General features: G+C 33.9%; 1 protein-coding gene across 1 annotated transcript; it reads right to left on the reverse strand.

The window, feature by feature from the left end:
* Window positions 1–411: 411 nt before the first annotated feature.
* Window positions 412–13,666, reverse strand: LOC109037443 (cell adhesion molecule DSCAM). Its single transcript, XM_072300544.1, has 7 exons — window positions 13,272–13,666; window positions 12,323–12,616; window positions 10,771–10,946; window positions 10,029–10,158; window positions 9,164–9,319; window positions 7,917–8,083; window positions 412–5,004 (listed from the first exon to the last, which is right to left on the reverse strand). The coding sequence occupies exons 1-7, from the start codon at window positions 13,330–13,332 to the stop codon at window positions 4,990–4,992; spliced, it is 999 nt and encodes a 332-aa protein (XP_072156645.1). The 5' UTR covers window positions 13,333–13,666; the 3' UTR covers window positions 412–4,989.
* Window positions 13,667–13,694: the final 28 nt, after the last annotated feature.

A 13,694-nucleotide genomic window follows, 5' to 3' on the forward strand; every position in this document is an offset into this window, starting at 1 on the left:
CAATGGACAAAGGCAGTAGGTAATAGACTAACTAACGACAACCCACGAGTAACCTGACAGTTAGTCCATCATTTTCTCCCTTGGTCCATAAGAACTACCCATTCAACCAATGGCACGGCTTCATACTGCCTATGTCTTCTTTGTCTATAGCTTTGTCTATCAATTTTAACGATCATCCTGCTGGTTGAAGTGCGTCTTGGAGGCGCGAAGCACAGGGGGAGGGGAGGTCAACATTTTCGAATAGAGAAAATGAAGATGGTCGTAGCTACTTCCAGTAAACATTATTTCTGATTTTGACGTTGGTTAATAAAAAACAGACGCAACAGTATGTAAATCATTCAAAAGTCAAACATCGGACCCTCAAAGTCTTTCAGATTTGGAAGGGATAAGGAGAAAGTTTACACAAAACTATTAGCCAAAAGTTATTATTCGAAAATAGGTTAAAATGATGTACATAATAATGACAGTGAATCTCCAGCACATATAAGAAAATCAAAATAAAATGCAAAATCATACGAACACGGATGATAAAACAAACTAAAAAAAAAGAGGAAAAAGGGTACCTAAATAATAAGAGAAAACCCACCATATAAGAAATTGCACTGGAAAGTGTTCCAAATTTAAACAGCCACACAAATTCTACCAACACATTACCATGTAAAAGGAGGAAAAACTTACAGTGTTGGTACAGATACTAGTGATAGGTGCCATTAATTGAACTTCACTTTGCAATTTGGAACAACAACATCTGGGTCATCTGTTAAAACACTTGTGTGCATAGAGAAACTAATGATACACTCATTACCTATTTCTAAACTGAGCTAGAAATTGTAGTTTCTAATTGCAAAATGTAGTCCAATTATGCTTTCAACATTTTCTGGCTTGAAAATGGGGTTTTCGAAAATAAAGAAAGAAAAAAAAGGAATGTACGAAATTGTGATAAAGCTCATTTAACTTTTATGTCTCTCCTTTATGAACTACTTTCAAAATTATCTCGATAACCTGGGTAGGTTCCTACTTACCTAATGAGATCAAATTTGTAGTACCTTTTACACTTACATGGGATTTTTTGAGACTCTTAAGCGACATCAGATAAAAAAAGAAGGGGGAAATAGTATTTTCACATAGGAAAAGTTTTCAGAGAAAAAGATTCTTGACTATGGAGGGACGAAAAGTGAAAGTACATAGTTCTATAGTTGGTACCTACATAGGGCTTAAGGCATTTTGAGAGAAGCAGAAACCAAATATTTAGCTTCAGAGAAAAAAAATGATCAATAGCAGTGAGGAACTGGGGGAGACTTGGGCTTTGAAGGTAGGTATTGTTACAGCAATTTTCATGAGAGGTAATATCAGATGACTAATAAAAGAGATTAAGAAACACGGGTTCGACAGTGTCTATGTGTCGAGAGAAAACCAAGTGCTTGCATACACTAGTAAAAAAACATCTGAATACTACACTAACAATAAGCCAAAAAAGTTGATTTCTTTCTTAGAAATTCTGTTTAGTTACAATTTATTCACTGAGATGTGATTGCTTGATAATAATTTTAACAATAATTCCAATTCTACTGGTTGCTACTGTTCAGGTTAACAATGGACCTTGATAAAATTGAAGGATTTCCCTATAACTTCCAGGCTTTTTGTCATTATCAGTATGGGAATAATCAAATCGAAAGAAGACAAGTATCTAAAGTTCCAGCAAGTTTGATGTTGCATGTTATTACTATCATTAATCAAGTTGAACTCGTTTTTCAAGAAATCTTGAGAATGCATTTGCTGTCATTCCTTCTGTCTAGAATTTTTAACAGTAAGTTTTGCATACTATTTTAAAGCAACTCTAAGAGACACTTGAGATTCTACGTTTTGATTGCAATGCTTTCAGCTAGAGTAAAGAAAAAAAATATATTATGAAAATCTACCATCTTCATTTTTCTAGATTTTCTATTTTCTTCCCAAATTCTAGATATCAATGGAACTTGCAATGTTACCCTGGTTTTACTCATTGCTACCCCACATAGGAAGGAAAATTTTATTTTGAAATTAAAACTTGCAGTGTCTTCATTCACTTATGGACAGTTTTCGTTATTTCCTGAAAAATTAGATGAAGAGGATACCTACGGAAAACTTTTCAAAATTCCCTCATGGATATTGCAGTATTAGTAGAGTCTTTCATAAATATACTGACCTTCCGGAAACTTCGAGATAGTATTGATTTAATTATTTCCTTCACAGTGGCCGTTGGAAGTCACATACTTTCTAATAAAGGCTTACAATAAGAAAATGTTCAAGCAAAGCAAAATATGGCATCCATTCAAAATTTGATGCTATCCAGACTCTAATTGTGAGAGAAAACGAATTTTCTGAAAATAATAATAATGTACATTTAATTTTCAAATAAGAACAATAAACTGGTCATGGAAACACTTTTGAAAAACTTGATTTGAATTGAGAGAATTACTAAATACAAAAAAATTCTTCTAATCTTACAACCTTTACTGTATTGTTTTGTTAGTACCTTAGCACTTTGGTGGTCTATCCTGAGATGTTATATTGTTACAAAGTTAGTACTTAGACTAAAAAAAGAAATACACTTTAGGAAACAAGTGTTAGCAACATTAAATTTAATCTACAAGGTGCTCTGCTAATGTTTATTATTGTAACAACCACTTTTATTACTTTTTTAGGTGCTTGAAAAAAGAAACGTATAATATACTAGTTTAATGCACATAACTGCTTTCCAGATGACGTTTATCTAAAAATTGAGGAGCTATTGCCTAGCTTTAAAAATTGATGCACTATAACAAAGGCAGTATTGAACAACACCAGAGAAATAATCATAATGGCTACCCTCATAGTACGGTCCTGAAGCTAAAAGGTACCCAACTCCTATTTATGGATAAAGTTAGTTATTAGTATTTTGGAAATCACCAACAAGAGTTCCTGACGCATAAAAAATTTAGTGCCCTGATCCATCAATGATTGTGAGAGATATAACGGTCCAAAAATTGTGATTTTAATGGGCTTCCCAATATGCAGTATCCTTTATATATTTAAATGGTTGAAATGGAGTTGGGTATGTTTTGGCTCTGGGGTACTAATAAAATGTGATTAAAAACAAACTTTTGTCATAAAAAATTTAAGACAAAGAGATACATAAAATGAAGCTCAATTTCTTATTGTAGGTCTCAGAAACAGAATAGATCAGCACTAGAACCATTGCACCATTCTTAAAATTTGTCTTGTAGTGCTGATTATTCCCTTAGAATAAAAGCTGCACACACCCACTTGCAAAGGAAATGGCAAAAAAAGTATGAAAGAGATCATAGAATTTTGATGGTGATATTAAGATCATACTTCAACATGTTAGCAAGAATTTTCACTATGGTCAGAACAAAAATTCAAGTTTTGTTGATGAAGATCATAAATAAATACATAATATTATACTCTTGAAGACAAAACCATGCACCCCACTTCCCCTGTGAGAAATCTTATGTTAAGGTCTTGCCAATTATACCCACGTTATGAAACTACAATGATTGTGGTACAAAACAGTGCTGATCCATTCCTGATGAAAATTCACTGTTATAGCTCAATTTTTTTTAAATACTAGCAAAATACAAGCAACAAAACATTAATAAATTTGCAATATTAAAATTAGTGACTTTTGGTTAAAAAAAAAATACAAAAGACTTAAAGCTAGATACATTTAATACAGAAACCATAGCGAATAAATATTACCCTAACTCTAGTTTACAAAATAGTGATTAAAAATCAACATTATTTTTCTAGCATGATGACTTTGACCATTGCTACCCAAAGCTTGATCCTATAGATACTTAATCAAGATATTTCTGTACATTCACCGATATGTCTTTCACATGAAAAATTCAAAATTCACAACCTTTCTACAAGTACTAGATCAGTAAAATGGAGGATACAAAAAGAGGCGCTTAGTAAAATACATCAATAGCATCAATTTTGTCACAGGTACTAATATTACTCATTTCAAAAATAACTTACGAAAATCAAATACATGACAAAGCAGACTGATAATTCCGAATTGCGAATTAAACAACGAAGATTATGCACAATATCACAAGCTTTTTTAAGATCATTATTAAAATTAATAACTTCAGTATGCGATCTACTGTAATATAGATTGGAAACGTGTACAGTAAACAATCTATCTGCAATCAATAAATTGCGGCAACAAATTGCACTACAGCAAATAGTTACTTAGCTGGATAGAACAGATGTGTAGAAAGTTCAGAGGAACTTAATATTTTACCGATAATATACAGTTCTTTCTCATGGTACAGGGTGCTGCAGAGAACATGACTCTCATGTACGAGTTACCACCTGACGACAATCTTACGGTGCTTACACTTTAGTTTGAAATAAACCGCAGACTGAAGAATTTTTCTACATGCTATACACCTATTCTATTATGATACAGGCTAACTATAAAAGTTAATATCAGGTAGAAATAAAAGGAGGTCTAAAAAAGGGAGCAGAATAGCATACACTGAAATAAAAAACTATGACTAGCATCAGAAAGCATTTTGACAGGAAAGAAAGGAAGGCACAGGGTTCGAAAAGATCCCATCAGAGTTAATCGGGGTTTCATGAATGTAGTTTCAGGTTTTGAAATATAAATGGAGTTCAATGCCAGGACTAAAGCCTTTAAAACACTAACAAACAGTTAAAAAAAGAATAGATTATACAAACTAAATATTTTTTTGAAATTAAATTAAGATGGTCACACAGAGGGGCGTTTAAGGGGCAAACTAATGAAAATACCTACTACGGCAAAAAAAAAAAACCCTCTTGGGGTGTGAAATATTGACTTGCAGTTTTTGATGCTAAAACCCTCTGATACTCTTGAGAACTGTTTGTAGTTGAATTATATGTAGTTTTATAAGCATTTGAAATGAATCATTTCTAGAGTTGACAAGCTTCCATTGCGTTCCTCTCCAATTCACTGTTTTTCTATTCACCATCATTCTGCAACAAGACAATACTACAGAGATATTGGCTTTTCTGGATGTCAGACTGTGAAATTAAAAAAACATCCTTGGCAATGCAGGGCACCCAAGCGATTTTCCAAAAATGTATCACTTTGTACATACACTCAAAATCCTTGTACAACAGAAATAACCTCCAGTATTCTGAGAAATTTCGCTTGAGGGGGAAGAGGAGAGAATACATTTTTGTTTGGTCACAGCCCTTCAACTTGACTAGCTGGGAAATACCTGAAGATGGAAAATTAACTTACCACTTCCTTCCTTGTACAAAAAATTTAAAGGAATGGTTGACAGAGAGTAATATGAGGTGTTAACAAGAAATTAGACATATCCGCAACAGTAATTTAAGTGTTATTATCAAACTAGTTAATAAAACAACAGAGATATGGTACAAATAGTTGAAGAAACATCATTTAGAGCTTGAAAACAGAATGATTTGAGTTCAAACTTGTACACATGAAAATTGCCTGGGGCACTAGTCATTTAAACCTACATTGATAATCAGGTTCACAAGTGTTCAAATCAAATTGTGCAAGCAAATTAAAAAAAAAAAAAAAAAAAAAAAAAAAAAAACCGATCACACAAGTTTGATTGCAGGGGGAAAAATGACTCCTTTCAATTTTTCGACAAGTGTTTAAGGCACAGATTGAAAACAGCACAGAGCTGACTGCCAATCCTACTTTCAACGGAAAAATGAATCTCTATTTGTCACACTCAGTAACAAATGGAAGAAAGGAAATTTACCTGGATTCAAAAAACCTATTGCACAGCCTACCAGACACTAATCTGGTGAGATTATAAGCACCCAGATGCATTTACTTTAATTAGAGAAATTGTATGTATTGTGATGTAAATGTGTTGTATTCAAATTGTTGAAATTCATTCATGTACAATTTCATTTTAATGGTCAACATTGTCAAAATTGAAAGCAGCCCTAGAGGTACAATTACAATTTGAATAACCCTTGGAGAGTAATCTCATCAGAGTGAGGAAACACAAATAGTTAAGAAATTACATGAGGTGAAGAATTCAAATTATAAACAGATGCAGAGTGTAGAGTCTAGTGCACCTTTCTCAGACTGTTTTTCAAAAGCTATGCTTCAAATTTAAAATGTTCAACATAGAAATTAAAAATTAAACCCTTAATTCCAGGATTCATGAGCATAGTGTCCGAATTGATTTGCATCACAGAATCACCACAATTGGTCGTAAATTTAAGTCGGTCATAGTGCCAAAAGAAAGAGCTGCTAGATCATACAGCGAGTATTTCTTCTAATTAGCATACAAATTTACAATGCACAGTAATGACATTATTATCTTCTATAAAATCAGGAATTACCTAAAACCAAGAAGTTTTGTTCGCTGGAAAGAAAATGCTGATTGACTTAAGCATAATGACAGTGAAATTTATGGAAACATGAGTATAATAAGTCTTCAATCATGAAGTGACTATTTTCAGTCATTACAACCAATATTCAATTAATAGTTAGTGATGAAAAAAACAAGTAAACAGTGCTCAACCCATAGATGAAGATAGTAAAAGCTGAAGTTTCATGAAGAAGTGTCGGAGACTTTTGTACCGAAATAAAGCTCTGTACATACGAGACGCATTGCTTTGAAGTTGGATTCAGTGTGAGAAAAAACATGGAATTTTCTTGAATTAAAGTAGAAAACAGACTCATTTTCAGTAGAGACAACTTAGAAAATTATCGAGGAAACATTGAAAAACTGTACTTACTTTTGTATGAAAATAAAGCGCTTAAGCTGTTTTATTGTCAACTGAAATCTCAAACATTCAAAGAATTGATTTGTACTGCTTCAAGAAGTATTATTGGACAATTCAAAGAAAATATTTCTCTGTCCTATAAATGAAATGATTTAAATAGTAAATAAATGAATGAAAGAGGAGGAGCTGCAAATTTAAAATTTCTTGTTGGGATAGGAAGAGTCAGATCTGAGGAGTTACAATTGATCCAAATTGATAAAATGCTCAAGTATCCAAAAGCAAGTCATTAAAAAAAGAAATTCTGTGAGGTTAATGATTACACATTAAGTACTTGAGAAAACTGATTGCTGTAACCTCAACAATGTCAGATTTTCAGGAATTTTCAAAATAAAAAATTGGTGTTTGAAAAAAATTTCCGCTGAAAGCATAGAACAATAATGCAAACTTCAAAACATGGAATGCTATACATTTCCTTCCTGCAGTAAAACTTTTATGTTTCAATTTAAAATTCACCTTTTGATTATTTGTAATTATTGGGGTGCTCCGTAGCATTTTCAACTTTTCTAGACGCTAAGAGGAAAGCAATTAGCTGCATAATGAAGGAAGTATTCTTGTTAGTGGAAAACTCCAACTTTTATGACAAAATTTTGTCCAAAATTGTATCCTTTCTTTCCAAACAAAACGGAGGGGGAAAAAAGAAGGGGAAAAAAACCAGAACAATAAAAAAATGCAACAAATAACAAAAAAGTGTTACAAATGAATCAGTAGATCAGTCTTATCCTTCAACATTCATGATTACAAAAAAAAAGAAGAATATGTACACATACATATAAATATATGTTTTTATAATTTTAAGTATTTAGAGGATACCTAGTACTGATAAGTTTTTCAACCATCACCAGAAGTGATTTGGATTTTAAAATGTAGTATTAAAATCCACTTGCTTGCTAAGCCCTCATTTTTAAGGCAGAGGAAATGTTGAGGTCATGGGAGGGAAGGATAAACAACGTCAATTAATCTGTTCATTTGCAACAACTCAGTTTCACAATGTTCCTTTACTACTAAAGCGCAGAGCATATTTTTAGAGATAATTCTCTTCCAACTGAGGTAAACTTCTCAGTGGTAAAGAGAAAAACTGAAGAAACAAATAAATCTTATATGTTTACCGATTTTGATTTGTTAGTTAACTGCACCGAATTATTGAGGTGAAATGTTATCTGGTAAAATTCCTCATCAGGTTCAGAGGTGGACCACCGTTGATTTTCATCATGATAACCTGGGTTTGTAATAATATGAGGGACAAGCTCCATTACTTCTTCTGTGTCTTCATCCCCTTTAAAAAAAACAGACACACAAAATCAAAGGAGGAACAAAAGATATATGTAGCGTGTTCATTAACTTCGGATTACAGGGAAAATGAGCCAAATGAGCCTATTTAATACCTGGCTATTAAATAGGTTATTAAAAAATTCACAAAAAGACTGTTGCAAGACCCAGGAATTGACTTGAAAAGAGATGTTTTTGATAAATATTCTTACGTGAAAAAAATTTCTAAGTTTTACAGGGTTCAAAACAACTTTCCCGGCTGAAAAACAGAGTCTTAAAATTGAAGTTATAAAAAGAATGTTTCTCTTTTGCCTGAAACTTATGACATCACGTCAGGCGACGACCCATGGTTTCAACCAATGCAATAGCCAATGAAATATGTCTGCCTTACAATTTAAATAATAAACAAATTATTAAATATTTTAAAAAGAAAGTAAAAAAATGCAAATATTTACCTCAAACAGTAACATTAATGGAAGCATGCTCATGAAACATAACCTTTTGTTACAAATTTCATCGGAGAGAAAATAAATAAACCCAGATGAAATAATACACTGTGGCGGACAATATTCTTCTAGTGACATCATGTCATCCGTTGGAGCAATATTTATTTAATTAGAAATAAAATAGGACAGGAAAAGGCAAGGACAAGGCTGAAAAACACAGTAATATACAAAACACGGGACACTTCAACGGGTCTCCCGGTCATGGAATCGGTTTGTATATTATTGTGTTTTTCAGCCCTGTCCCGCCCTTTCCTGTCCTATTTTATATCAATGTTTTTGGGCTGCCATAGTGTACATTTATCTAATTAGAAACAGGGTTGCATTTTTGGCGACTTTGCAAATCCTTTTTCTTGGCTAAAATTTGATTGGATGAAAGACAGAAAAATGCAAGCATTCTTATTTTTTGCATAATTTCCAAAAATGAATTTTAAAAAAATGCAATAGCCCATTCATCAATTCATTAGTCAATTCGTCATCCTTACGATGTGAGGGTGCACCTCCATTTTGATGATAGTCCTAAGACAGAAGAAATACATATTGGCAACAGTTAATAAACGTACAAAATATTCGTTTGCACTTACCATTTTCTTTGGAAGATGATTTACGGTATTCTCTATAGAAAATGAAGCATGTTCCAAAACCAAGGAAAATTAATGCACTGAAAACTAGGAAAACTGCAACCAGCCAAGTCCTTGTGTCAAAAGTCTCGGCACCAACCAGTAAATGCCTCGCCAACTCTGAAAGAAAAGACAGCATTTTAATTGAGCATTATCATGGCTAGTTCAACTTCGGTGTGATTTCAAAAAACCGAAAAAACGTGATAGGACTCCTCAAAGCTTAGGAGCAACATTGTGGAGATATGATGATATAAAATAGTAAAGAAAAATACTTCATTAATAATATTCCGTGTCAGTACTCTGCCTTCCAATGCATCAAATGCTCCTAAGAATTAGGCTTTGGCACTTAAAAATTTGGGAGGCTGGGTCATGGTGGTGCCTAGAAAATTGATGCACAGTGTCGATTTTTTCAAACTCACGAGCTCAAGGCAACAGCAGCGTATATAATTTATTTGGCTCCTAAAATTTTTTAGATGACTCCTAAAAATTGAACTTTCCAGCCAAGGTGGCTCTTAAAATTTTAGGGGGAAGGCAGAATACTGATCCTTGCTCAAAATGCTTTTTTGAATGCTTACATTCTCAGCGTTTCAGAAAAAAAAATAAAGTTTTTTAAAAAAAAAAAAATTAATAAAAATGTTACTATCCATACTGAGACTTTGTACACATAAATAAATCTATTTTGAGTTTATTGGCACTAAATCCGTTTTATTGTGAAATGCCACAAGGAATCGATTACTTAGAGTTAATTTATTGTGTTCATTTATTTCTCTGCAAAAAAAATGAAGTCATCTGAAGAGAGTGAAAGTAAAACTGCAATTTTAAAACTCACCGACTTCCTTCCGACTGTGCTGAGTGGTGAATTCTAATTCATTCACTGTGCCAGAGCCCAACTTGTTGTTGGCCCAAATTTGAAAAACATAGGTGGTGTTGGGCTCAAGCTTATAAACATCCACTTGATTCTGGTTAGGAGAAAAAAAGTCACTTTAATGAAATTACAAGCTTTTGTAGTGATGAAATGTTAATTGATAGGATGACAATATACTTAAGTGACTGCAAATGAGTAAATGCCTCACAAAATTGGTTTTTTTTATTTTGGAGCTATTTTTCTACCATAAGTTAACAAATAGTTTACCTTAGAGATGGGCTCATTCACACAAATTTTCTTTGTGAGATAGCTATAAATTTTACAAGAGCAGCAGGGGTCTCACAAAACCAAATGTTCTAAAGGGAATTCTAAGCGATTTCAGCTTTAGTTAAAGCAACCAATGATTCTTTAGGTTCAAGGATGTTTTAAGTACTGATTTAAATTTAAGGTAAACAAAGCATTGAGCAAAAATTACCAAGGTGGTTTGAAGATAAGTAAACAATTTAATTGAAAATTATGGGTTTCTGTAGGAAGCAGAAGGACTTCAGAGCCACAGAGATGGTAACAGGTTGACTAGACTTATGCAGTATTTAATCACTTCAATTAAGGCCCCCTCCACTGATGACATACTCACTATTGAAATTCTAATTTAACGACTTGCAATATGGAAATAAAAGTGTAATAGAGAATGAATGACTTTACTTACGATGGTTGAAGGTATGTGACCTGACATAAAAGATTGCCATATATCCTCATCCAAAGTGCGATATCTTAAAGTATAGGATGTGATAGAGTAGCCTCCATTTTCTGGTTTTTCCCACCTCACAACAGCTAATACACTAGATGGAATGACAGTTATATTTTTGATCAGACCAGGAGTACCTGTAAAAGACACAGAGGTAATTGACTTTGAGAATATCTGAAAAGCATTGGAAAAACTAAGAAGGCATGAAAAAATTCCAGCTGTCCTTTGTCACCTACTTCCTTCAGTTCCTTCTGATAATTCTTATACTCTCCCTTGCAAAAGCTTAGAGATCATATTTTAAAAACCTATTTTGCACTCAGAGTATGTGGAAGTCCTCCTATCATTCTTTCCTCTTCTAACCTGCATGATACGTAGCCATGACTTTTGAACATGAAACCAGCTTGTCCTTTAATCATTAGAACCGTCTCCTTTCCCCTTCTCTTGTCATGAGAATTTCACTTTTTCTTCACTTCGGGGCATCATTGATTCGACATTTTATCTGCATATTCCTCCTACTCTCACAACCTGGATTTTACAGCACTGCTAAGAATATTTCGGTGCATCTTTTGAGCTTTCTGATTTATTGATTAGGCACTTTTACCTCTTCATTATATATCCACTTTTCAGCATGTACATTACGTATCTCGGAATTCACCTGGATTCCAGGCTCAGGTGGGGCACCCATATTAAAAAGAAAGTAGCCCAGCTACGTTTAAAGTTCTCTAATATGCAGTGGCTCGTTGGACGAAAGTCACGGTTACCTTTAAATATCAAGTTACTCCTCTACAAGTCAATGTTGAGGCCTGTTTGGAGCTATGGCTGCCAATTGTGGGGTTGTGCAGCCAAAACAAATTTAGATAAGATAGAAGCAATACAAATGAAAATTCTGAGAAGCATAGCTAAAGCTCGTTGGTACGAGAGGAATGTCGATATCCGGGCAGACCTCGACATTGATTCTGTGGAGGACTACATCACCAAGATGTACACCGCATATGAGAGCAGGTTGCATCGGCACCCCAACCCTGAAGCGCTCGCGCTCTTGGAATGGGACCGATGCCTCCGACGATTAAAACGTCGCAAGCCCCATGAGCTTGGAATCCAGGGGTTCTCAAAATTCTCATAATATTAATCATCGTGCCTCTCTGCGCTCTTAGGACGCGATCGGAGGTTCTTGGCCTTTGACCGAGACCGGTCGCCAAAATCCAACAATTAAAACAAAAAGACATTTTTAATTTGAATTAATTGTGCCTTATTAGCTTCTCAATGCATTAGAGATAGTATGTACTTTATAATTTGTAGTATTAGTAGTTAAGTATTAAACTTAATAGTTAAATTAAGCTTTTAAAAGACAAAAATTTTGTCTAAAAGTGTTAAATTGTGCAGTATAATATTATGTGCAAATAAAAAAAAAAAAAAAAAAATGGTACATTACTGATGTATCCATTTCATACCAGTAAAAAAAATACTCAAAAAATTAGAGAGACAGATTATAATCAAATCATAAGGAACTCACTGCGAATATTTAGGGTTGCAATAGACAAATCAGTGTCTTTTTCACCCTGCATGACACATTTGTAGACACCTTCATCCATAATGCTAACATCTATTAGGAACAACGATCCGTTTGGTAGCACCTTTGAATGATGTATACTTTTCTCATTTTTACCCTCTCGAAACCAGGCTAAAGAGCCTGTTGCAACAGTAGTCACATGCTTATCATACAGACAAGGCAACGTCACATTGCTGTTTTGGTCAACTTTGAGTACATACTGAGTAATGTGTGATTTGTCTTCACTTGGAGAGTTCCCTGAAAAATGTGTGATTATTAGATTAAAAATAAAACTGACAAAGAATAAACAACAAAAATAAGACAAAATTTTCGTAAGCTAAGAGAGAAACCAGGACATTAGCCATAATTGCTTTACTTTCATTACTTAGTCCAGCGGTTTTAAAGCCTACACGAGTAAAATTGAGAGAATCTTGTAAAAATTCAATTCCGAGTGCAGTTTGACTCTAAAGCTAGTTTACATCTAATTATTAGAGCCTGTGCTTGGAGAATTCTTAATTCACTTAAATTTCTAGTTCCTAGTCAAAAATATGTGGGTTGCAAAAAACTTTTGACATCCATCTCAGCTCTTAGAAAGCACAAGTCAGGCGAGCTAATCTTGACATAAGTATAGATCAATCAGAGATGACACTAGAAAATGCACAGTGCATACTGTCGTATTTCTACCAGCAATCTTCATGATCTTGGGATTGGAATCTCCAATAGGTGCAGTAGGTACCACCAATTTGGCCAGGACAAACTAAGACTTAAGGAAACCGATTCACGGAAAAGTCTTTGGCCCACCTATGCTCTAAAATCTGACATGTGTCAGCAGCCGCTACCAGCGATCAGATCCTTTTCTGTTTCACAAGTTCTCTGAAAAAAGCTGCAAGGTATGAGAAAAGGACACACATACCTCCAACTGGCATACCAAGACACAGATATGCAAAAAATATGTTCAGGAACCGGATGACCATTCTTCCATAGTTTTCTGGAAGATGACTTCGTACAATTATGATTCAATAGGGACAGAGCATAAAAAATCGGTGTTAAGTACAAGAGATAATGAATAGACACAATGAGTTAGCCACCCTTATCATTAGACCTAGATTGGATAACGTGCATAAGATGTGGAAAAGAAGGCAACTAGCGTATAAAAGTCGGATTTACTGAAGACACACAAACTACATGGTTCACAAAAGACCTTAATGCTGTTGTAACGAGTCACGGCTTTTTTAAAACTAAAAAAGTCATGGTAAAAAGAAATTACTTATGGACAAAAATCGATTGATTAAAAATGTCCGAGCACAGGAGCACACGCCAAACAAAACGCATAACA

This window comes from Bemisia tabaci, chromosome 5 (genome assembly GCF_918797505.1).
Source record: "Bemisia tabaci chromosome 5, PGI_BMITA_v3".
Lineage (NCBI taxonomy): Eukaryota > Metazoa > Arthropoda > Insecta > Hemiptera > Aleyrodidae > Bemisia > Bemisia tabaci.